Raw genomic sequence first — 25,952 nt, 5'->3', positions numbered from 1 at the left:
ACTGGTTCGAACTGACAAAGTCTATGTTAACTCAGATAACAGCTCTGTACAATTGTGGTGAGAAGAATAGCATGTAAGAATGCTATTCTGAGATGTGGGTTGGCGCAGTTTTGACGGCACATGGGGGACCTATACAATATTAGGCAGGTGGTTTAAATGTGGCTGATCAGTAAAAAAAAAAAAAAAAAAAAAAACATTGTACGAGTTTGAGACGGCATACTGTAAGGGTGAGTAAATGAGAGAATTATAATTTTAGGGTGAACTATCCCTTTAAACATAATTTGAAAATGCTTTTAAACTCATTTGAGCCTAATTTTGGATTTGGAATAAATCTGCATTTGAATACTTTTATTTTTTTTGTCCTGGCATATTGAATTGCTGTTTCTCTGTGCCATGTGGCTTTCTAGTTTATATAGTAGTTGACTACTTTATATAGCTATTAAATAACTCTCCAGTATTTAAAATGAAATGTTGACCAAATAAATGATCAAAACTGACCCCTCTCTCTATGTCTCTCCTTCTTTGTCTCTCTCACACACGTGCATAAACATTCCCACAAACGCAGACATTAGGATGAGTAAGAAACGAACACTCTTTTCAGTATGGCTTTTAAGCAATAACAGAGTGGGGTGAAACCCCCTGATGTGATTCTCCAAAATGCGCTGTTTGCGAAGGGTAAAACCTGGTTGCATGTCTCTTTAAATGAACGCTGCAGCGGTGATGTGCCCGCGAGCTCAGCTGGTTACAACCATTTCCACCTCTGCAGTGGGGAGTCTCTACCGCGCGCTTAACAGCGCCTCTCACGCGACAAATGACATCCAGTTTTCTCTCTCACTCACTCACTCACTCACTCACTCTCACTCTCTCTCTCTCTCTCTCTCTCTCTCTCTCTCTCTCTCTCTCTCTCTCTCTCTCTCCTATCGCTTGGTAGATCCCACGTTAAAGTGAAAACTTATCAATCGCCTTCTGGGGGGACGGGAAAATGTACCAAGGATTCGGGCCGTGATGTTTTTGGTAACTTGTTTGCTTTCTTCCCCTCATATAGACTAATGTTGCATCAATAGGAGGTATCCTTAGACCGGTTGTTTGTCTTCCATAGAAATGGAGTATATTATTTGCGCTCACGCTTGTCAAGTCAATCAGACAATGGGAGGCAGAGATGGGGTACGACACCAGTTGCTCTTTTTAAAATAGGTAAGGATATATGCATTAAATGTAACGTTTTACTACATAGTAGCTATAGTGGCAGCAGAAATAGCATCATCTCGTTCCGTTGCTGCATGAAGTGAAATTCACAAAATAGGGAAGCTCGTGAATTCAGCCGCCTATAAACATTTGCCGATGAAAGTCTTGAGTGTGCCGCTTTGGTATAAGGTAAGGGGTGTTGGCTTCGTTTGCTCAGTCATATGGATTTTGGAGAAGGCAGTGGAGTGTGATGAGATGAACCGTTCTTCAGGCTCTCAAATCGAAGGAAGACTATATTTTATAATGATATTTAGTCTGCTCACGTCATCAAGAGGTCATCCTGTTGCTGTTGTTTTCCGGATGCTCTTACTTTATAATTCGCACAAGCGATATTTCCATAGTCTTTCTTACGTCACGGCGAGCGCGTGAAGAACGAGCGCACGTGCCCAACGGAAATCGCCGCACAAGACTGAAGTTTGTGAATTCCACACTGACTTTTAACGTTCACGGAGGAATGATTCGTAGTGATATTCGTTGTGTTTTTTCTTGGATGTTTCCAGGACCCGAGCACCGCAGCCTCGTGCTGGAGAATGACCCCTTCCCCCCCATCCCACTGCCTGTCGGAATGCCGTTTCTCTCCGCGTGCACAAGGGCCGCGCGCCAGATGGCAGCATCATAACCGACTGTGATACTTCATTGACACTATTGCACTAAAACTGGACCCTTACTTTGCAGATCTGATGGTGAGTGAACGATGAACTCCAATTCACCAAAGCACATCATTTATATATGTTGTTGTTACAGATAAAACTTAGCTCTCTCTTCATGGTTTATCCACAGCCATAAAACTTTTCAATGATGATATAACCCATTTGTTTCTCCTTTTAATGTTAGTGACAGATTTTTCCAAACAAGCTGGCGTTTACGGTGGGCATTAGCATTGATCTCGGACTATTGACAGGATGTGTTCCACAAAATTAAAGCGATGCCTCACAATGGCATAACACCATAGATTATCGCTACATTCCATCAGCGGCAGAGAGAGAATACATTTGATGTAGTGCCAGACTCTTGCTCAGTATCCCTGCACGGTGAAATTAAATTTATTCAATTACATAGAGTCGGTAAGCTTAAAGCATTTTGTCTTCGAATAACTGAAAACTGTTAGAGATGGTGTAGAAGGGATTTAGTCAGAGGGTAACTGCACTGGTGGCTCTGGAAGCTGGAGAGCGCGTGCAATGAATATCAATTGTCGTTGTCAACTAATCATCACAAGGGTCTGTTGCGTGTCCGTGGCCTTTGTTATTCCCTCGTCGATATTGTCTCTGAGTCAAAGGCTGTAGTGTATGAGCGGATGAGAGTGAATGAGCGGTTCTATGACGTGCATGGCGGTTTTAAATGTGTGCGGCTCGACGTTACCTGCTCAATGACGTCTGTATTGCTGTATGACGTATGTTGTCGCCGCTTCCTCTTTTCAGATATCCAGCCAATCAGGTCACTTGTGTCAGCCAACCAGGCAAAAGTCCCCCCCCCCCATCCCACCCCACCCCCACACCCACACCCCACCGACCAGCCAAGCACGTAAGATCATCACGGCACCATGGAGTACCTTTTAGCGCATTATCTGTTTTAAGCACCAAGGACAGAGACCCCGACACGAATCCAGTCAATTGCTGTGTTAGAGACTGCCATAATCTAATCATTTAAGAATAGAATCTCAGAATGCATTTAAATGTTGGCCTATGGGAAGCAACAAGTTGAGACAAAGACAGTGTTACACGTATTTTTAACCAAAAACTATTGGCCAAAACATAGATTTTGCCACTTTATTTTACCATCAGATACTGATTTGCTTAGGAATTATGCTTTAAATATGTATAAAGTTACAAAAACTATTTTGTTGTTCTAACAATCATTTCCATTGAACATTGGATTTGTTGAACATATGACAGGGCAAAATTTAAAGAGAGCCACAATGAAAGATAAATAATAAATAAAAAAAAATTGCACTTTAAAAAAATTGCCCTTCAGTTTTTGCTGTTCTTAATAATAGAACTCAGATTTTACATACAGTATTATGATAGACTTGATAGAACATTACAAATTCATACTGTGAATATTTCGATATGCTTTAATTTTTCTGATTTCATTTATTTTGGTGTTTTATTATATTACACACAGAACAAAATATTATACACATACATGTACAGAGCAGCTATTTGAAATGGCACACAAATGCACAAATGTTAGGATTATACTGAACATTATAGCTCCCCACCACCAACATTGCTGCTGAAAATTGAATTGCATGCTGAAGTCAGTTTAATTATAGATCATATGGTAATTCTTTTTAGTTGTTTATACGAAATTAAAATCTTGAATTTTAAACAGTAGTTGTGGAAAGAATACAGGCAGTTGTTATATAATAGGTGTTTTACTGCTTTTTGTTTTGTGCTCTGTATGAGAGTTAGAAAGAGAAGAGAAAGAGAGCATGCATGCATGCATGCAAGCCTGTGGGCCTTGTGAGTGCATCTGTGCATTACTTTTACATATCGTATATATTTGTAACATTTGTTTGTGTCCACATTCATGTGTAAATATGAGTGTGTGTACCATATATATTTATGAAAATATCTGCAAATGCCTGCAACAAATCCATGCAGTCATTTTCCTTTGGAAAGATGGGTCTGTTCACTGGAGCAGACTGACTGACCAAGTTCAGTCTCTTGATATGCCTGCGCACTGAGGCACACAGAGGGAGAAGCCAAGAACACTCTTAATGCTCAAGATGCATTAAAACCCTAAATATATCAATTTTATAACTTCATATTTGTAAGAATTGATTTTATTATATTGAACATTTTCAAGTTTGTAAAGGCGTTTTGTTGTTCAATCAATTTAAATGTCTCAATTTTATCACTTTGCTTATAGGACTGTGAGAAAAGACAAGTGTCAATCACAGTGTACTCAGAATATATGTTGTACCTGATGGAAGGGCCAATGTATCCTTTTCCTATTGTTCTGCTGCTTCCATTTGCTTCAGAATTGGATCTGTCAACTTTCATTTGATCACCCTTTAAAACCTCCCAACAATTCGTCTCTCGATGGCTCATGCTATAAAACTGATTTTAGTGGTCATGTTTGATAGAGCTATGGCATTCATATAATAGATTTAGTTTTTTCTGGCCAAAGTCCAAATGGCAGTATTATTTACACCTACAAAAATGTGGTTTCGAGACTGGTCTGGAATGTTAATCTGCAAGCAAAAAGAGGGTCAGTACACAGACTGATAGCAGTTCCTATTGAGTGAGCAATTATCCTCTTCCTCTCTGCATGCTCGTTGGCCGAGACCTGAAATGGCATTTCTTCAGAGCTCACTTTTTGTTCACTGACCTTTTTTCTACTCACATGGTGATTGGCTAAGACCAGGCTGGAGTTGGCAGAGGCCAGATCAAGAAGCGAGTTCAGCAGGTCCAGTCCTGCCGCAGAGACCGACCTGTGATCTACCAACATTCATTAGGGTGTCTTTTGAGGACATATCACAAAAAGAAGTGGCATGGTAGATGGGGCTAGGTATCAGCACTGACTTCTCGATTAGACTGCAGTCCGATTCACACACTTTCTAATTGATTTTATTCTATTTGATATGGATTTATTTAGCTTGGTCTCAAAGGATCATGTTACTTTACCTACATTTTTGCAAAACGATTTTTACTTGGCTCATTGAACGCATTGTGGCAGTTTCCTGGTGAAAACAGCAGATTATTAGTTCATAAACACTTACTTTTCACTCTGTTCCTATAAGCTTATTCAAGGACAATCAAGCTGCACGATAGCTCAACTGATAGAGTATTGCACTTGTAACGTGAAGGATCGGGATACAAGTCCAGAAGAGCATGCAAGTAGACTTCAGTGATTACGTTTTTCGCCTCACATTTGTTTTAATGACACTATCAGTTTAGTTTAGGTTCAAGGTTTAGGATAGGGAGGTAGGTTTTGTTGATTTAAAACTTGATAGAGCATTAACGTTAAAAGCCTCATCTGTTTGGGAGAACATTTAACACTCTTAGCGACAGAGATGGCAGAGTACTAATCCACTGTGAAGCGTGCAGCACATGTAGACAATACATTTGTATAATTAAATCAAAGCTCTTGTGCTTTAATGATCACACTGGACCATCTAGCGAATTGTTAATACGGAAAAGTGAAGCTTCTAGAGGTAGACCGATATATCGGTTTTACCGATTAATCAGTGTCTATAGTTGCTTTTTGGAACTATCAGTTATCAGCAAAAATCAATTCAGAAAGTTGCCGATAGTTTTTTTTTTAATTATTCCAACATGTTCCTCTGTTGCCAGCACTAGAGGATTTTACAGAACATGTTGGTTCTACAGTATAACAGTGGCCTCTAGAGGTGAAATATTGGGATTTTGGTTGGAAATATCTGGATTTTATTCATTTTGGACTCTTGCTGCCACTATGTGTCAGTCAAAGTAAGGAAAGATTAAGAAAATGTTTTAGCATTCTTTATATTTTTAAAATCTATCAGCCAATTAATCAGTTATGTGCCTTTCCCACCACCTTTTATCGTATCAGCAAAATCCACTATCGGTCAATCTCTAGAAGCATCCATCAAAAACACACGTCAAAATAAAAGATCACGTCAAAATAAAAGCACAATTCAAAATAAAAGCTAGACAAAAATTAAACTGAAGAAATTGCAACAGAAATATATTACAACTAGATAGTAAAATATTAAATTCACTATAGTAATATTAATAATAATAATGATCAATCAACAATAATAGTAAAAATAATAATAATAATTCAAATTAAGCAAGATATCACAAGCAAGAGTGCTGTTTTACTGAATAAAAATGTGTTAAAAAATGCATTGGTATGTTAGTAACTGTTTTATTTACACTTTTTAAAAGTTTTAGGAATTAATTTGATTAGACACCATTTTGAAAATAAATAAAACTTAAAACATGTAATTCTGGACAAAAAAAGAAAGAAAAGGAAAACAGGATTTGGGAAAAAATAAAACACATTTCAGAAGGGCCCTACTTAAAAACACTTAAGCAATGCATACTTAATTGAGAAACACGTGAAAGAAACATGCATTTCTTTTAATTTATTATTTAAATTGAAATTTAACTAGGCTAAAGGAGTGTGTTCAATAGCAGATTACCATATTAGCATATTTTTGCTGTGATGTGAAAATATCACCACAGTCACGTATTTTTCATGAGATAAGGCTGGATTTATCTGGGAATACTTGTTACAATGTCAACAAGTCTGTTTCAGTGATTGTATCAATAGCTTGATCGCGACATGCGGCACAATTCATAACATGCATTGTGAATGCATACCTTGGGTTCACTTTATTTTCAAGTTTGCGTATTTCCAAATATGTTTGGCAGCTACAGGTGGCCATACCAAGCCAATATCGTATAATGTAACAACATGGAGGGGATGACTGAGATGCCAACGTTTCTCCAGATTTAAAATGAGGAGCATATTAAAAGAATATTATCAACTACACACAGAAACACAAAGGTCTTCCTTACAAATAACAACAATAAAAATAATAACAAAGTATGTGCTTTGTTTAGGGATTCAGTGTTGGTAGAGTTACTGTGTTTTGCCTTTGCAGGGCAGATTCTGCTGGACAATAAAAATGTTATATTTTTACTGAGCCCTAATGTTAGATTGTAATTTGACCTGATTCTTTGAGGCTTCTTACAAGCAGATGTATTCATCTCTGTTTTAACTAAAAGAGATTTGGCTGGCTCCAATGATATTGATTAAATGTCCTACAATTTATACTAAAAGAGTGACCAACACTGCTTTCAATTAGGCCTACCCTGTACAGGCATTCAGTGAAATTACAAGCATATATTCGTAGATTTTCGTTAAGTGACTGATGAGATCTTTATTTTTAGATGTACAAGCTTTGACTAAAGTGTACTCCAAATCCTTGACAAAACAGTCATTTACTGATACACTGTTTGGGATTACTTCCTGTAGGATGCTTTGGGGCACTTATAGGAGCTGATATTAATCAGCATTAACTTTCTGTGCAACACTGGTTCGATGTCTTGGTCATTAAAAGGTACGGTATCTTTGCTCAAGAACCGAGGTCAAAAGATCAATAATGTGACACTGAGTGATGCTTTATGGGAAACTGATTAATGGGCAGCAATTGTGCTGATGCCACCTTGGATTGAAGCAGACATGCACTGTGGGAGATTAGGCACAAAGGTTCCAAGTGCAACAAATTTAGTCGTAATTACTATAAAGCTAAATCATTTAATTTATTTTGAATTAAGTAATTTTGTAATTATGTTTGATTCAAATATAACAAGGACATTAACATATAAAAATAGCCATTTTTATTGTTGAAAGGTTACGTTGATTTTGATTTCATTTTATACAACATTAAGATTTGTTCCTGTAATCTGACTGGATAAGTGGTGCCTCACTGTTTTTATAACTCCACTTGTCTGTGTTCATGCCTTTCCCAACATGCTGTCAGTCTGCATTGTTTGGCAATGGTTGATCATTCTTTTGTTTGGAACTATTTTCATTAGCAGAGCAAAGATAGACAAAATAACTGGCTGTATTTTGTCTGCAACGCAAGTTACTTGATATGAACGTCTTGTTTTTAGAACTGTTAAAAGCAAATAACACTCACAATTATGCTGTTGTACTGAATCTTTAGGCGGAATCACAACCATGCTGATATTTAGGTCAACAGCACTCTTGCTTATATCATATTAATTAAATTAAAGTTGCTTTTTTCCACAGCTAAAGCCTTCCTCGGCCCTAAACTGGCCCTCCAAAGGGCCTGGTTTTATCACAGCCCTGCAGATTTGCCAAATGTGTGAGCACAAGTCAAATGTATATGTCCTGGTGAAAGGATGTCTATTAATTTTTTTAATGGGCAATCTGTGCATTATAGCATACTGCTGATTGCCTTTCCTTGTAGTCAATTTCTTTTTTACAACCTAAGTCTAGATATATGTCAGACATTTCAGGATTAAGGGTAAAGTGAAATTGGCTGTTGTAGTATGGAGAGAGTATTCAGTCTGTCAGAGTGCAGAGACATGCATGCACATCTGTGGTGCTGGCTGCCAGAGGGGAAGGAACCCTTCAAGCACATAACAAAGGGGATCTTCCAGCTGGGTGATAAAACAGACATGCTGAAAGAGATTGATGCATATGGGGGCGTTGTCTTTGACTCACAGGGACAAAGGTCTCCTCTTCCATTGTTTTTCTTTCTCCCCGTCTCCCCCTTCCACTCACCCCTCATTTCTCCCTCTTATTTCACATCCAGAGATATAACTTGTTTTACAGGTCAGTTTCTCAAATCAAACTGAATTCAAGTCATGCATCTCTGCTGTCATGTATACTTTCTGTTCTGGGCACTGCATGGACAAGGCGGTACAAAGAGTCAGTTTGAAGTCTGGAAGTGTTATAATCATCTTCTCTGATTCTGATTCATGTGCAGGATTTGAAGAGGGTGCTGTCCTTCCCTCCATATCCAGGGGACTATTTGCACCCAGTGGTGTACGCCTGCACTGCAGTGATGTTGCTCTGCCTGCTGATTTCTATCATGACATACATAGTACACCACAGGTATGTTTCATCACCAGTTAAGCTGTGACATAAATTATTAAATACATTTAAACAGGACTGTGGTCCAGTGTATTTCTAATTTGTCAAATTTCAATGAAGTTTAACATTCAAATATACAGGATTCCCATAGTCCAGGGGAATTTTAACACTGTGATTCCCAGGCCTGTAAAAGTCATGGAAATTGATAGAATCTTTAACAGTAATCAGAAATCATGGACATTTCCATATTTAATATAGATTTATTTAGTTATGCTCAGCTATAAAATATTTAACTAAATATATCAATAAATCACTCTTTGTTAGGCTTGGGAAGTGAGATAATTAAAAAATATATATTTATGAGTATGATTTTTATGACTTTCGAATTGGTTAACAGTTCTCGAATGTGAATTCTTCCGCAAATGCGGTTACAACACCTTACTAAAATACTCTGTCTGACAGCAGTGCTTCCAGCTACCACTCAGTGGCACTTCAACAACGCTGCTATTGAATCAAAAGTGCAGAACAGGGGGTCACGTGACGCCATGCGAGGCTCGGATGTGTGAACAAAACAGGGGGTCACGTGACGCCATGCGAGGTTCAGATGTGTGAACGGCGAGCTCTGTGCACTTTGCAAGTTTTGATACTTTTAATGATATAAACCGGTGAGATTTGATACACCCTGATCCATAACTGTTCTAGCAAGACAACATGTTAAAGAATTCAAAATCTTCGGGCTCTGGAGACATTAAAAGACACTTACGTCCTCTGGAGGCCTCGGAGTGGATGGTTTCTGGACGGGCACTTTCCGAGTCTACTCGACATAACAGGCCATTAGCTGGAAATCAAGCGAGCTCACGGAGTTCCGGCTTGGCGATCCACTGAGGGAGACAAGCCCTGATCAGTTTCTGGCCAAATTTCTGAGATCATCCGATAAAGATCTTGTGTTACGTGAGGCGAGGAGTAAAGGAAGGCTTTCTTGGAAGAACCACATTTTCTTGTTCCCAGAGAAACGTGATCGATTCAAGGAATACAAGAAATTCTTACATCAATGGAAGGTCGCTTTTGCACTGATGTTCCTGGCCAAGTTGAGAATAGATGCTAAGGATGGCCGCAAAGTATTTACATGTCCCCAACAAGCATTGTCCTTCATAAAGTCAATGGAGTGAGTGGGTTTTTTGTGTGGTGCTCGCATTGCAGCCGAGTGGGCCTGACTCACTGAACATTCACTTGACCGTCTGAGGAAACTGGGCGCCTTTTTTGTTTCTTTGTGTTCTGGTTCCACCTAGCGGCTAGAGTTTGTTTTGTGTAGTAACACTCCTTCGGCACAGTGTTGTGGATGAATCTGCACGTTCTTTGTACTTATGCCTCCTATTGGTTGGAGTTTGTTTTGTGGAGTGTTTCTTGCAGGACATTGGAGTGATTGGGTCATCTGTTGCACTCACGTAACAGTCAAATGGGCCGGCTCACTGAACATTAGTTTGAATGCCTGAGGTAACTGAACGGCTTGTTTTGTGGAGGAACTCACCTTCGGCACAGTTATGTGGATTAATCTACATGTTCTTTATGTTTTTCTCACCTATTGGCTGGAGTTTGTTTAATAGATTTTCTTCTGTTGTGTAATTCTGTCTCACAAAATTTGTATAGAAACACCAGTCTTGAGCAATCCGACGGCAAGTTGTCACGGGGGCTCTCGTAGGAGTACATGGACTGTTTGAGTTTAGAGGGATGGACGCCGGTTGGCGCACATTTTTATTTTTTCTGTTTGTTTGGTTCTGGGTTTGATTGTTGCACTAATGTTGGAATTTGGTCTTTATAATTTTGTTTTTGACACACAATCTATTTTTCAAAATGTCAAATGTTAGTATGAGTGGACTGTCTCTCTCCACATGGAATGTGAGTGGTTGGGGCACCCCATAAAAAGAAGGAAGGTTATTTCTCTTCTTAAACGTAAGAAATATGATATAGTGTTTCTTCAAGAAACGCATTTTTCCCTGCAGGAAGCGGAAAAATTTGGGAAGATATGGGGTGGGCATGTTTTCTTTAGTGCTGGCTCAAGTAAGAGCAGAGGAGTCATTACACAAAAAAAATAAAGATAAATTAGGAAGAGTCATTATTATTTTCAAATTCAGGGGCAAAGGTTGATTTTGGCTAAAATTTACACACCTAACACTGATGATCAGGGCTTTTTTATAGATCTTGAAGGGATGTTTCAAGCCGCTGGCACCCCTCATGATATAATATTGGGAGGAGACTTTAATCTATTGATGGACTCAATTCTTGATCATAGTGAAGCAAAAGTGTGTAAGCCCCCAGAGCAACACTGACGCTTCACAGGATGTGTAAAAATCTTGGTCTTTCAGATATTTGGAGACTTTTGAACCCATCTGGTAGGGACTATACATTCTTTTCATCAGTCCATAAGATTTATTCTAAAATAGATTTTTTTTATTTTATATCGAAGTCCCTCATTTCATCAAGTTTAGAGATGTTGCCACATACGGAGAAAAAGAATGATATAGTTGGCACTTTAATGTGTCCCTTGAGCTAAATCCTGAATTCCAACAAATGTTAAAGGCTGAAATAAATGTTTATATGGAGACCAACTGGTCCTCAGTATCCTCTTTGGGCGTGGCTTGGGAGGCATTCAAGGTGGTTCTTAGGGGTCAGATCATACAGTATGCCTCATTCATCAAAAAATCCTAAGCACAAGAACTCATGGAGTTGGAAGGGAATATTAAAAGTGCCCAGGCAGATCTGAAGTGCCAAATGTCGTCTGATGGCCTCAGAGAATTGACCCGATTGAAATACAGATATAATACTATTTTGTTGCGGAAGGTGGAGTTTTGGCTATTCAGGGTAAGACAGTAATACTTTGAGTCGGGGGACAAAGCAGGGAAGCTTTTGGCTAAATATATAAAGCAGAGAGAGTCTTTTTCTATCATTCCCTCAGTGAAATCTGCTGGTGGTGAAATTTTTACCTTGGCCATTGATATTAATAATGCTTTTAAAGAATTCTATCTTGATCTTTATTGTTCCACATCTTCGTCTACTGATGAAGATATTAGAAACTTTGTGCATTAGAACTCCCTAAACTGACAACTGAGCAAAAAAATTATCTTGATTCTGAGATAACCTTGGAAGAGCTTGGCGAGGTAATTAAGGCCTTGCCTACAGGCAAGGCTCTGGGGCCAGATGGCTTTGCCGCTGAATTTTTTAGATCTTGTGCTACAGAACTGGCTCCACTTTTGTTAGAAGTTTATACGGAATCATTAAAGAATGGAAAGCTTCCGCCAACCATGACACAAGCCCGGATCAGTCTGATTCTTAAAAAGCACAAAGAGCCAAGCAAGTGTAGGAGATACCGTCCAATTTCCCTGATCCAGCTAGACGTTAAAATATTGTCAAAAATTCTGGCTAACGATTAAGTAAAGTTATGACATCTCTTATACATATAGATCAGGTGGGGTTTATTCAGGGCCTCAGCTCTTCTGATAACATTAGGCATTTCATCAATATCATGTGGTCAGTGGTGAATGATCAGACTCCGATCTCACTTGACGCTGAAAAGGTGTTTGATATGGTAGAATGGGATTATCTTTTTAAGATTTTGGAAATATATGGGTTCGGGAATACTTTTATTGGATGGATTAAGTTACTTTATAGACAGCCGATGGCAGCGGAACAAACAAATTGATTAATTTCAGAATATTTTACTCTGGATTTTACTTTCCCCATTATTGTTCTGTCTTGCCCTGGAACCATTAGCAGCCACGATAAGAAAGGACGATGATTTTTCAGGGGTGGTGGCGGGAGGAATGGCGCATAAGCTTTTGCTTTACGCTGATGATATTTTATTATTCGTCTCCGACCCCATTAGATTTATGCCTTGCCTCCACAGAATTATTAATTCCTTTTCTAAGTTCTCAGTATACAGAGTCAATTGGTCTAAATCCGAAGCTTTGTCTCTGACAGTGTACTGCCCAGTAACGGTTTTTTCAAGAAATGTGGGCAGGTGGGCTTTATTACATTTATTTATGATTGGGAAGGTTAATGTTATTAAATGAATTGTATTCCAGAATTTAACTACCTGCTACAATCTCTCCCTGTAGATGTCCCCCTCTCATATTTCAAGCAATTTGATAGCATAGTGAAGTACTTCATTTAGAATGGTAAGCGTCCCAGATTACATTTCAATAAGTTGCATAGGCCGATTGACAAAGGGGGGCTAGGTCTACCCAAGATTTTGTTTTATTATTATGCATTCGGTCTCATTGGTCGCGTCCACCTGAGAGAGCCCCTCCATGGGTTTGTATTGAACAGGAAGTTCTTGCCCCTATTTCGCCATTGAAAAGCCTTTCTATCAAACTAATCGGAGAAGTTAAGTTACACCCTGTTATCTCACTTTTGCACTCGGTATGGACAAAAGTGTCCAGAGCGTTTAATTCGGACATTTATTTAAATGTTGCCTCGAGCATATGGCAGAACCCAAAATTCTGTATTAATAAGTCCCCTTTCTGCTGGTCAGAGTGGATTGTGAGGGAGGTTAATACACTTGGTGACCTATATGAGAGTGGAGTGTTGAGATATTTAGGAAATATGGTTCAACATTTTGGGATTCCCAGGTCTCAGTTTTATAGGTATTTACAGCTGCACCACCTGCTCTGTACTATTTTGGGAGTAGCATACGCCCCCCTAAAGCGGCAGATACTCTGGGAATGGTGATTACTGCTTTTGGAAAAGGTCATGAGGCCTCAGTGTATTACTCCCTGATAATTCTGTCTGGGGGACATAGCTTTAACTTCTATTAAGAGATTATGGGAGAAAGATTTAAACTTGGTATTGGAGGAGGGAGTGTGGGCTAAGATTCTAAAAAACGTCAAGTCTGCAACTAGAGGTACATAGATTTTATTGGACCCCCTCTAGATTGTATAGGCTTGGTCTTAAAGACACACCCATCTGCTGGCGATGCCAATCGGAGGATGGAGACACAGCCCATGTTTTTTGGTGGTGTGTTGAGATCCAGGAATTTTGGTTGAAGGTTCAGAGTTTTGTGTGTGACGTGTTTAGTTTTGCCCCAGACTCTGTGTTTTGGACGATGGGGCGGTCATCAATGTGGGGAATAAACACATAAAGAATTGGGTTCTGACCAATGTAATGATCGTCAGGCAAATTATTTTAAGGGGATGGAGGTCGGCTGGGGCTCCCCCATTTCAGGAGTGGTGCACGGAGATAGGGAGGGCTTTTGAGGAAGTGTCATTTAGAAGATGGGGTAACTTAGATTTGTTTGTTGGGAAACGGGTCAACTATTTGGAGTTTTTGGAGGGCTCTGGAAGTGGCAGTGGAGAGAGCGGTAGAGGTATAAATGTGTATGATTATATATATATATATATATATATATATATATTTGTTTGTTTGTTGCTTCTTTTTTTTTTTCTGTATATACTCATGTGTGACCACAGGAATTTTCATTGAGGGTCAGGGCGAGGTTGGGGATTGGGAGGGGGAGGGGTAATTGCGGGGTTTAAATGTTGATTCTATGTATATATGTTTTGCTTTTCTTTATTTAGTGTAGAAATCAATAAAAATGTTAACAAACTGAGCGACTAGTAAAAACTGATTCCCGAACAAATGACTCTTATGAGCTAGTACATTTGAATCTACAGCGTGAAACATACAGTGCGACCAGTGTAGTCTGATTCCCAAAGGAATTACTCTTATGAGTAGGTTATTTTTAATCTTCACCACAAAACATACACAAACGCTTCCTACCAAACAAATAACTTTTTAATCTGTTCATTCACAGCTCGTGCCTTTTTTAAAAATAGCCAGTAGGTTTTAGTTTATATCGTAGCCCACACAAACATATTCCCCATGTCCACCGTACTGCTGCTAGAGAGTGAAATTGGTAAAGAATCTGAGGAGCCATCTCAATACCAAGTCCAACCGCTTTTCAACTGACTTGAGAATTGAAAGATGATCATATGGACCACGTTACTACATAACCAGCCCACAAACAAACACTGTGTATCCTGGTCTTTATGAACGACGTGGCTGGAGCCGGTGTTCAAGTCGATGAAGATTAATGAGAAACAAGCAAGTAAAAACATCACAATATATCAATGTTTTCAATCACAATACACTAAACATAAAGAAAAAAGATCACCTACTCATGCTGTACATCCCAAGAAGCCTCTTAAAAACGGCTGCATTAAAAATAAATTCCAGACATTTTCCTCACGTCTAACTCCTATGTGATTATTATTGGAAATTCTGTTTGGAACAACCCTACAACATGGATGTGCTACAGTGCTCCATTTGAAGTGCCCTGCAAAGGTATCATCAGCGCCTGTGAGAACACAGCCATATGTACTGAGATGTAGGGGGAGGGTGCGTTTTTGTTCTAACAAGTATTTGAATGGACAAGTTTTCTCAACCTCTATGTGATGTCATGGATGTTCCTGAGTCTTATTAACTGGAAGAGAGAGACTGCAGATTCCAAATGCTTATATCTTCTGAAAACAAATTTTGTCAACGTTTAGAAGCACACCAGCATATAGATGACCTTACAGCTAATAGATTTGGACTTAAAGCAGAAAAACTTTCATTATGATTTCATGGGGTCTTTAAAAAAATAAAAAATAATTATCCAGTATTAATATACAACTGGTAAAGTAATGAAATTGTAGAGATTAAAAGGTGTGGCATCCCTGAATGAAGTATTATATTACACAGTCCCTTTTTGTACTGTTAGACTGTATGGTTCAGTTTTAAGCAAATTTGCTTAAAACTTCCTTCCACTTCCAACTGGTATAAACATAGCCATTTGTAGTACAAGTACTCACACTGGAAGTTCACAGTAGGAAATATTTTTGGGACAAATTCAGATGAACCTGAGTCAGACCTCCAGTATTTATAGTATCATCCCCCTAACTGTCACAGCTATTCTCAGTGAGTAATGCTTGCACTGTGGAGATGGGGCCACTTCTATCCTTAGAGGGACAAGGCCAAATTTAGTGAGCCACACAAATCTGAGATACTTTGCAGATGGGGCCAGAAAGATTCTTTAGTCATAGTATTGTGCTTCAAAGGCACTTGCTTGTTTCATTCTTTCAGTTGTAAGCTGTTTATATATTACTCATGGCATGATTGTCTGTTCATCTAATATGAGTCTGTGTGTGTGTCTGCAGCATAATCCGAATCAGCAGGAAAGGATGGCACATGCTTCTTAACTTCCTCTTCCACACTGCCGTGACGTTTGGGGTGTTTGCGGGAGGCATCAACCAGATCAAATACCCTGTGATCTGTCAAGTGGTAATTCTCCCAGTTCCACACCTTGTTTCCTTGGCCTGAGTAAACCACATTATTCATTCCCTATGTCTGCGATACAAAGTCATTTACATATGGCCTCTTTGACTCCTGATCTGGCATAGCTGCCATTTACTGAGGCATGGAGGGCTCTGTTTGACAGGGATGCTCAGAGATGGGCAGCTAATGCAGTGGAGCACTAGGATTGGTGTAGCCTTTCAAAATGAAACACTTATTCCTTCATCACTCGCAATTGCCAGTCTAGACCAGCGAATTTGATTATGTTTATAGCTGCATGGTTATTAAACATATTTTGGTTAATGACAGCAGTCAGTTCACTGTCAGTTAAGCTTTAGATTTATAAACATCAGATTTATGACTAGATGCATACTGAACATGCATTTGAGATATTATACACAGTATATCCATGGCACTGAATGTAAAATACTGCATGTTTACAATGGAAGTGATCTCACCCCCCCAAATATTTTTTCTAATATTTATTTCTAAAATATTTACATTATCCTAAATGTATAAAATTTACAATATAAAACTATACAATTTTCAAGACATTCAGAGCCATGCTGGGGGAAAAAACCTTAAACAAGCTTAAACTGTTTTACTGAGTTTAGCTGGTTTGCCAGCCTGGTCAGATTGCTCTGTTTGCTGTTTTTATAGGGGTTTTAGGCACTTTTCAGATGGCCAGCCTGGGAGATCAGCTAAACCAGCTGAGCACCAGCTTAGCTTGGCAAGGCTCGGGGATCAGCTTAAACCATCTGAGACAAGCAAGCCAGCTCAGGCTGGTTTTATGATGTTTTTCAGTAGGAAGCAAATAATATTTTGCACCCCATATAAACCTCATATATATCATGTATGGATGAATGAGTGAGTTTGTTGGACACAGTGTGTTTGTTGGATGCAGTAAGTGTGCATTGGAGCAAAGAGGACAACAGCATGACCTCACTGTCTGAGGAGGATTACCTACACACATATGCACACACACAACAGAGCTGCTTCAGATTGATCAGTATGTTTCTGTGCCCACTCTGCTCTGTATGAGTGAGCTTTTAATGTGTAATGTTTCTTTTTGTTCGTTGGCAGGTTGGCATTATCTTGCACTACTCCTCCCTCTCTAGCATGCTATGGCTGCTGTTTACTGCCAGGAATATCTGCAATGAGGTGTCCAAGACCCCACCCATACCCTTGGACAGAGACCCTCCCAAACAGCCACGCCCTAAAGCCACCATTTTCAGGTAGACAGCAGGAATTCCCATGGGTTTGCTTACAAGCATAGGGTTTGGAATCAAGAATGGGTTGGGAATAAAATAAGAATTGTTTTCCAAACTTTGCCTATTCTTTCTTCCTTAAAATGACTAAAAGAACTATTAAGGAATTGTAATCAGAATCATGACCAGAATCATAAAAGGGGGATTTACCCAAAATAACTTTCTGTCATCATTTACTCACCATCATGTGATTCCAAACCTAAATGAGTTTCTTTCTTCCGTGGAACACAAAAAGAGATGTTAGCCTCAGTCATTTTTCACTTTCATTGTGTCTTTTTCCAAAACGATAAAAGTAAATGGCGACTGAGTCTAACATTCTGTCTAACATCTTGCATCTTTTTTTTCCATACAATGAAAGTGAATAGTGACTGAGGCTGTCATTCACCCAGAAACAACATGAGTAAATTATAACATAATTAGAATTTTTTGGGGAACTATCCCATTAAATTCCTTACGATTCCTATCCCTCGACAAGCGCATCATTCAGATAATATATTAAATATTTATAAAACGCATTCCTTGTGAGACCTGCTAGAAAACGTCATGGTTACTTGTGTAACCTCCGTTCCCTGATGGAGGGAACGAGACGTTGTGTCGATGTAGTGACACTAGGGGTCACGCTTGGGAGCCTGAGACAATTCTGGTCTTTGATAAAAGGCCAATGAAAATTGGCGAGTGGTATTTGCATGCCACTCCCCCGGACATACGGGTATAAAAGGAGCTGGTATGCAACCACTCATTCAGGTTTTATGCTGAGGAGCCGATATAAGGTCCAGCCATTTCAGCGGGTAGTTCAGCATTGTGGCAGGAGGGACCATCAGGGAATGGAGGTTACACGAGTAACCATGACGTTCCCTATCTGTCACTCACTCGACGTTGTGTCGATGTAGTGACACTAGGGGTCCCTATACGAAACGCCACAATTGGCTGAACTGTGTTATGTGAACTGGCAGTGTGTGGTGGGCAGACTACTGTGTGCCTCATAGCCAGCACACCAGGTTGACACGTAACCTCCCCCAACATAGTTATGAGTCTCGAACGGCCCTTTGGGGACAAGTCGACTACTCAAGAGATAGAGACAGGCTTAACCCAGTCATGGCCTCTTTTCCCCTTCTCTTTTTCCACTCCCTAACAAAGAAGGGGCATTATCCGACTGGGCCGCCAGGTCTAGTCGGGGGGGTGTCCCTCCCAAGGGGAAGACACCGTGGAGACCACACCTTGCCCAAAGAGAGGGGGGGATATTTAAGTGGAAGAATACATCACATGGTCTTTCCGACCATGTGGAGAGTCTTCAAGGTAGATCCTACCCAATGGGGGAGGAGTTACTACAAACATGGAGACTGGGGCAGAGAGGCTGTGCCCAAGGAAGATGCAGTTTGCCAACAGGGAAATGAATTAGCAGAAGATATATATCGCATGGGGTTAGCCTTACAGGGAACCGCCACATGCGGAGCACCTACCCCAGAACAGGGCTCTTAGTTAGCATGTGTACTGGGCCGGCAGCGAATCTCTCCGAAAATTCGACTGCCACAGGGCTCGGAGGAAGTCAACCAGGGAACAAACTTGTGAACACTACTGGGAATTAATGGCACACGTCTTCAGCTCAAAAGGAGGTGGAAGGCGCTATGTGCAAGTGATATACCCGGCCGGCTATCCCGGGCTTATCCACTTGTTGTGTGCCACTACCTGGGACGAAACCGGTTTCACCCGGAGGTTGTAGAACCTTGCAAAGGTGTTGGGTGTTGCCCAGCCTGCTGCTCTGCAAATGTCTGTTAGAGAGGCATCTCTGGCCAGGGCCCAGGAAGCCGCTACACCCCTGGTAGAATGGGCTCGTAGCCCTACCAGGGGCGGCATGTCCTGGGCGAGATATGCCATAGTTATGGTGTCAATGAGCCAGTGTGCGATCCTCTGCTTGGAGACAGCGCTTCCTTTCCGCTGTGCACCAAAGCAGACAAAAAGCTGCTCAGAGATTCTAAAGCTCTGCGTGCGATCCAAATAGATGCGTAAAGCACGCACCGGACACAGCAACGACAGGGCTGGGTCTGCCTCCTCCTGGGGCAGCGCTTGCAGGTTCACCACCTGGTCCCTAAAAGGGGTGGTGGGAACCTTGGGCACATAGCCCGGTCGGGGTCTCAGGATCACGTGAGAGTAACCCGGACCGAACTCCAGGCACATTTCGCTGACAGAGAACGCTTGCAGGTCACCTATCCTCTTGATGGAAGTGAGAGCAGTTAGGAGGGCAGTCTTCAAGGAGAGTGCCTTAAGCTCGGCTGACTGCAAAGGCTCAAAGGGGGCTCTCTGTAGACCCTGAAGAACTACAGAGAGCTCCCATGAGGGAACGAGGCGCGGTCTGGAGGGATTCAGCCTCCTGGCGACTCTTAGGAACCTGATGATCAGGTCGTGCTTCCCTAAGGACTTACCGTCGACTGCGTCGTGGTGTGCTGCTATGGCGGCACAAGGTGGAAGGGTGAGGAGCGGGGAGCGTGAGGTCCGAGAACCACATCTGGGTGGGCTAGTAGGGTGCTACCAGGACGACTTGCTCCTCGTCCTCCCTGACCTTGCACTGGGTCTGTGCAAGTAGGCTCACTGGGGGAAACGCATATTTGCGCATGCCAGGGGGCCAGCTGTGTGCCAGCGTGTTTATACCGAGGGGACCTCAGTCAGGGCATACCAGAGCGGGCAGTGGGGAGGATTCTTGGGAGGCGAACAGGTGCACCTGTGCTTGTCCGAATCGACTCCAAATCAGCTGGACCACCTGAGGGTGGAGCCTCCACTCTCCCCTGAGGGTAACCTGTTGTGACAGCGCGTCCACTGTAGTGTTGAGGTTGCCCGGGATGTGAGTGGCTCGCAGTGACTTGAAGTGCTGCTGACTCCACAGGAGGAGACGGCGGGCAAGTTGTGACATGCAACGAGAGCGCAGACTGCCTTGGCGGTTCACATATGCTACTGTTGCCGTGTTGTCTGTCTGAACTAACACGTGCTTGCCCTGGATCAACGGCCGAAACCTCCGCAGGGTTAGCAGAATTGTCAACAACTCGAGGCAGTTGATGTGCTAATGCAGTCACGGGCCCGTCCACAAGCCGGCGGCTGCGTGCCCGTTGCAAACAGCACCCCAGCCCGTTTTGGAGGCGTCTGTCTTGACCACGATGTGCCTGGAGACCAGTTCTAGGGGAACACCTGCCCGTAGAAACGAGGGGTCGGTCCAAGGGCTGAAAAGACGGTGACAGACTGGCGTGATGACCACGCGATGTGTCCTGCGGTGCCATGCCCATCTCAGGACTCGAGTCTGAAGCCAGTGCTGAAGCGGTCTCATATGCATCAACCCGAGCGGGGTGGCCACCGCTGAGGATGCCATATGCCCCAGGAGCCTCTGAAAAAGTCGCTCGGAGAGCGAGGTCGGTCGCCGAGCGCAGCTCCTGCATCAATCCCGGGCGGAACTACCCTCGTGCAGTTCCTTTAGCGCCTTGGCGGACTTGCAGGAGAGCCATGGCATGCAGGGGGAGGCGGCTTGTTCAGCGGCACCGTAGGCCTTTTACGGAGACGACGTAAACCTACAGGCCTTGGACGGAGGCTTTGGGCACCCACACCAAGTGGCGGCGCTCTGCGGGCATAGGTGCACCGCGAGCGCCTTTATCCACCGGGGGATTGCCGAATAGCCCTTGGCCGCCCCACCATCAAGGGTAGTGAGGGCGGGGAAGCTGAAAAGATTGGGACCGGACAGTAAAAAAGTGCCTCCCACAACCTTGTCAGCTCTTCATGCACTTCCGGGAAGAAAGGAACGGTGGTGGGGCGTGGCTTTGAGCGGCGCCGCGAGCCCAGGAACCAATCATCGAGCCGTGAGGGTTCAGGGAAGAGCGGAGGGTTCCACTCTAGCCAATGCTCGCGGCTGCCCGGGAAAGCATGTCGTCATCTCCGTGTCAGCTGGTGACTGGGCAATCGTCCCCGAAGGGAGGAGCCCAGCTGAGGCTTCCACATCCGACTGGATGAGCCTGCTCTCCGATGCTGCGCTCGAGAGCTCATCACTTTTGAGCCAGCGGACTCATCCGGAAGCCCGATCAGGGCAGACGAGCGTGCTGGGGAATGGGAGGTCCGCGGGGGGATACCCGGTGAGGCGGTCCCATTGGGGTCTGTCTGTTTTACCCATGGGTAAAAGGACTGAGGCGGGGAGCCTCTGGGGTGGCTTGCTTTCTTACGAAGGTGAGCCACGACCGCATCGTTGCCATGGACATGTCCTCGCATTCAGAACATGACCATCCACGAATGCTGTCTCGGCGTGAGCAGTGCCCAGACACAAAAGACAGTGATTGTGACCGTCAGAAGGCGAGAGATAACGAGCGCAACCAGGAATAACACACAATCGGAAAGTCATCTTTAAAAAGACGCGCCTTTAAAAAGATGTTCCGTGTGTGCAGCTCTTTTAGAGAAATATAATCTTTTAGAGAAATATACTCTTTTACTTCTGCCGAAGCACCCAGGGGCGTTCTCTGCAGTGCACCAGTGCAGAGGTGGGAGAAGCCGCTGAAATGCGCCGACAGATCCAGCAGAAGTGAATGAACAGTAGAATTCAGCTCAATGAGTATGACCGTTCAGCTCCGAAGAGAAAATCCTGAATGAGTGGTTGCATACCAGCTCCTTTTATACCCGTATGTCCGGGGGAGTGGCATGCAAATACCACTCGCCAATTTTCATTGGCCTTTTATCAAAGACCAGTGGTGTCTCAGGCTCCCAAGAGTGATCCCTTGTGTCACTGCATCGACACAACGTTGAGTGAGTGACAGATACCAGATTTTTTTTTTTTTTGTCATTTTTTCACCTCATTTTCTCCTCTTTGACCTCTTGTCAGGTTTTATCTAGTGAGTGGTGGAGTGCCCCTAATCATAGTGGGAGTTACAGCTGCTGTAAGCTTGGATAACTATGGTAGCAGAGATGATGCCCCTTAGTAAGTATCCTATTTGCTGATGATTCCAATTAGCTGCCAGTTGTATATGTTTACTTTTTAGTGAGCCTTTAAATATCACAATTGTCACTGATTCTGAGAGATGTATCTTAATTAATGGTATAAATTACCATGAGGTCTGTAATTAGATGGAGAATAAAAATGGCACTGTCAGTTTAATAAATGTCTCTGTTGCAGTTGCTGGATGGCCTGGGAACCCAGTCTGGGAGGCTTCTATGGTCCCATTGCCTTCTTGGTTTTGGTAATGTGCATCTATTTTCTATGCACATTTGTGCAGCTAAAGCAGCACCCGGAGCGCAAGTACGAGCTGAAACCCATGACTGAAGAACAGCAGCGTCTAGCCGTGGCTGAAATCGGCCACTGCCATACTGTCAGTGGAGAGCCAGGAGAGCACGGTGACCATTCAGGCTGCACAGCCATCACGGCCTCCATGTTGGCCAACGAGCACTCTTTTAAAGCTCAATTAAGGGCCACTGCCTTTACACTCTTCCTCTTCCTGGCCACTTGGGTGTTTGGAGCACTGGCTGTATCACAGGGCCATTTTCTGGACATGATCTTCAGCTGTCTATATGGAGCATTTTCAGTCACGTTGGGGCTTTTTCTGCTTATTCAGCACTGTGCAAAACGTGATGATGTCTGGCACCGGTGGTGGGCCTGTTGCCCCAACAAACTAAAGGTGGAGGTCAACGGGGAGGCAGCTGGGAATCCTGGCCACAGCCATACACCATCCCATGGGCAGAACCAAATCCACTGCCAGGTAGACACTTCCTGCACAGATAAACCACTGCTCTCCCCACACCTCCACTCTCCATCTCCGCACTGTAAATTGGGTACCTTACCCTCCACCCAGAACCACACAAGCACCTGCTGCGCCACCCTGCACAGTTCCTCACCCTTGCTTGGGAGCTGCCCACAGTCTCTCCCCGATGAACTGCCCCGCCCAACCCTGCCCCTGCAAAGCTGCCTAAAGGATAGGTCTAAGACTCGCTCCTTCAACCGTCCTCGGCCCTGCCTCAGGGACTATTCTTACCACATGACCTCCACCAGCATGGACGGCAGTGTGCACAGCTCCCACCTGGACAGCCCTCACAGCATGCACCTGGACAACTTGCTCACCTGCCATGCCTCACACTTGGATACTCAGCTGTCTTGTCACAGCCCCCACCCCGACAACCAGCTGCGCTGCCCCAGTCCCAGTCCTCACCTCGAGAGCCTGGCCTCTCACAGCCTGCACGACAGCATCTCCTGCCATAGTGCACACTTGGACAGTCAGCTCTCCTGCCACGATGGACACACCTGCCACAGACACATGTGCTGCGCCAAAGCAGACCCGTTTTCAAGCATATGCTGCCCCAAAACTGACCCCTTTACAGGGTCTTGCCAGGCACGGGACCCTGACACGGGACCACTGATGTATAGTTGTCCTAAGATGGCTGATAAAGAGGAGGATGTAATGCTGCATTTGGATATGACCCCTCCACAGGTGACTCTGTCATGCTCCCAGGCCACGCTCAGCAGGAAAGGCACCCTCAGCCGGAGAGGGACAATAAGCCGGAACAATAGTCAGCACGAGGACTACCTACTTACTTCTGATTCCACAGGTAACATTAGGACTGGACCTTGGAAAAATGAGACCACTGTGTAGGCCTGTGACTGAGAGCAGGCAACCTGTTTCTCGTCAGAGCTAAACTACTGTGTAGTCCCAGGGCTGTTACCCAAAGGCCCTCTCTCCTGTGAGCTAAGCTACTGTGTAGTCCCTCCGCTGTGACTTCCCTCTCTCATCTGTCGATACATTTTCTTCCCCTTCAAAGAGGAGTTAAATCCTCTGCTTACCTCTTTCAGATATCTTTTCACAATCAGCTCGGCTACATTTAGTTTTATCCTCTTGCCATTCTGAAATGGCAGCAAAGAACACATGACATGCATTTAATTGGGATGATCTTTTATAATCAAACTGGTTTTTGTACATGTATTTTTGGGTACGGTTACATAATGTGCAATTATGTCATTGTGGACTTACTGTATGTGTGTTAAGTGTGGGTGAGAAAACAAAGAGTGCATGTGTTTATATGTCTATTTGCATGTGACAACATGCTCGTGTGTATAAACCCGATAACAAGATTTCCAGTAGTGCAAGATGAGTTCTCTCTTTTGGAGCCAAAATCGCCCACATTTCCTGTTTGCATTTTAGTAAAACTCAAAATTTGTCACCAAGTGGGAAAACACCAGCACTTTTCACTAGTAGCAGATTTTCAATTTAAAAACAAAACAGAACAGAAATTGAGATTAGTCAATGAACATGGCTATTTTTAAGTTCAGGTCTCGATGTGATTTATATGTGCCAAACGTTAGAATAATTAAAACACAACCTTTAATCTACCCCAAAAGTACCAAGTAGTCTGTGATACGTGGATAATGTTTTGTGGCTGCCACAACTAAACTGTCATTTTTTCATCTTCAGCGATAAAACAGCAAACAAATATGCTCCCTGTGTTTCCATGGTGACAAATCACGAAAAGAGGTGCCCAGCAGAATGCATTTTGAACTGCACATGTGATGTATGCACACACAATATTTAGTTACTGACAATAAGGTGCAGAACAGTTGAAGTCAATGGCCTTATAATAATTATCAGTTATACATTGATCAAAAGTCTAAAGTTGCACTAAAGCATTTAAACATGTTCGCCATAAAGACAAATAATTTGCTACTCACCTAATGAGCTACATACAGTCTTATGATTGGCAACTTCATGGAAACACTGGAGCTTGTAGTAACCCCATGTGTCATTACTCATTTTTATACTGAGCCAATTACGGAGGGCTTCACTTTCCAAGTTTGGAGGAAGGAGACAGGTTCTCATTAACAGATTATATCTGTCTAGTCACTGTGCCAACTCACTTTGCACACAGGAATCAGCTGATTTACTGAACATACTGAAGCTTTTAAGATCTAATATTTTGCCTGGACTGGAAACTTATGTAGCTGTGAAACAGTGGGAACAGCAGTGGGTAAATTATGACAAACACATGGTCACAGAGGTATACATTTGTCTGCGCTCATTAATGTTGTGATCATATTTGTCACATTTTGTTTTTAATATATTGTGCCATTTAATGAATGAAAGTGGCAACAGAAGATACTGGAGTGATGTGAACTATTTGAAAGATTCCTTGTTTATGTTGTTTCTTTGTGAGCTCAGGGATCATGTTGCATCTTTCACTTGTAAAACCACACAAGAAATAAATCTGCATGGAATTTATATTGCTATTTACCCCAGAGTCTTTCACCAAATTAGAGTAAGGCCTTTTTTACTCAAATGCCCCTCAACAGAACCATGTGTTCTGGTGTAGTACATGGATACTAATAAGCCCTTCCTTGAAGTCCTGGAGGACATGAAATGTATCTACCTGCCTGATTTACCAAGTCTTGTGCTTTATCTTCACCCATCTGCCATTTACATGAAGAGAGCTGCAGCGTTTTTTGGTCAGTACATGTGATTTCTGCACTAACCTGACCCAAAGCCAGTTGTTGTTTCTTCTTTTTTCTTCTTTTTTTTTAATACATTTGTCACAATTTCCAATAAATGTATTTTA

General features: G+C 42.5%; 1 protein-coding gene across 1 annotated transcript; it reads left to right on the top strand.

Moving 5' to 3' along the window:
* Window positions 1-1,093: 1,093 nt before the first annotated feature.
* Window positions 1,094-25,952, top strand: LOC127427475 (adhesion G protein-coupled receptor A1-like). Its single transcript, XM_051675110.1, has 7 exons — window positions 1,094-1,194; window positions 1,746-1,928; window positions 8,699-8,826; window positions 15,996-16,119; window positions 17,215-17,366; window positions 22,243-22,338; window positions 22,534-25,952. The coding sequence occupies exons 2-7, from the start codon at window positions 1,926-1,928 to the stop codon at window positions 23,999-24,001; spliced, it is 1,971 nt and encodes a 656-aa protein (XP_051531070.1). The 5' UTR covers window positions 1,094-1,194; window positions 1,746-1,925; the 3' UTR covers window positions 24,002-25,952.

The sequence above is a fragment of the Myxocyprinus asiaticus genome, chromosome 36 (assembly GCF_019703515.2).
Source record: "Myxocyprinus asiaticus isolate MX2 ecotype Aquarium Trade chromosome 36, UBuf_Myxa_2, whole genome shotgun sequence".
Lineage (NCBI taxonomy): Eukaryota > Metazoa > Chordata > Actinopteri > Cypriniformes > Catostomidae > Myxocyprinus > Myxocyprinus asiaticus.
The sequence above is the reverse complement of the archived record's forward strand: the minus strand, read 5'-3'. Positions and strand labels throughout refer to the sequence as shown.

Coding starts and splice junctions, on each gene's coding strand:
- LOC127427475 (XM_051675110.1), top strand. Junction 8,827..15,995: donor ACATACATAGTACACCACAG/GTATGTTTCATC, acceptor GTGTGTCTGCAG/CATAATCCGAATCAGCAGGA. Junction 17,367..22,242: donor CCTAAAGCCACCATTTTCAG/GTAGACAGCAGG, acceptor ACCTCTTGTCAG/GTTTTATCTAGTGAGTGGTG.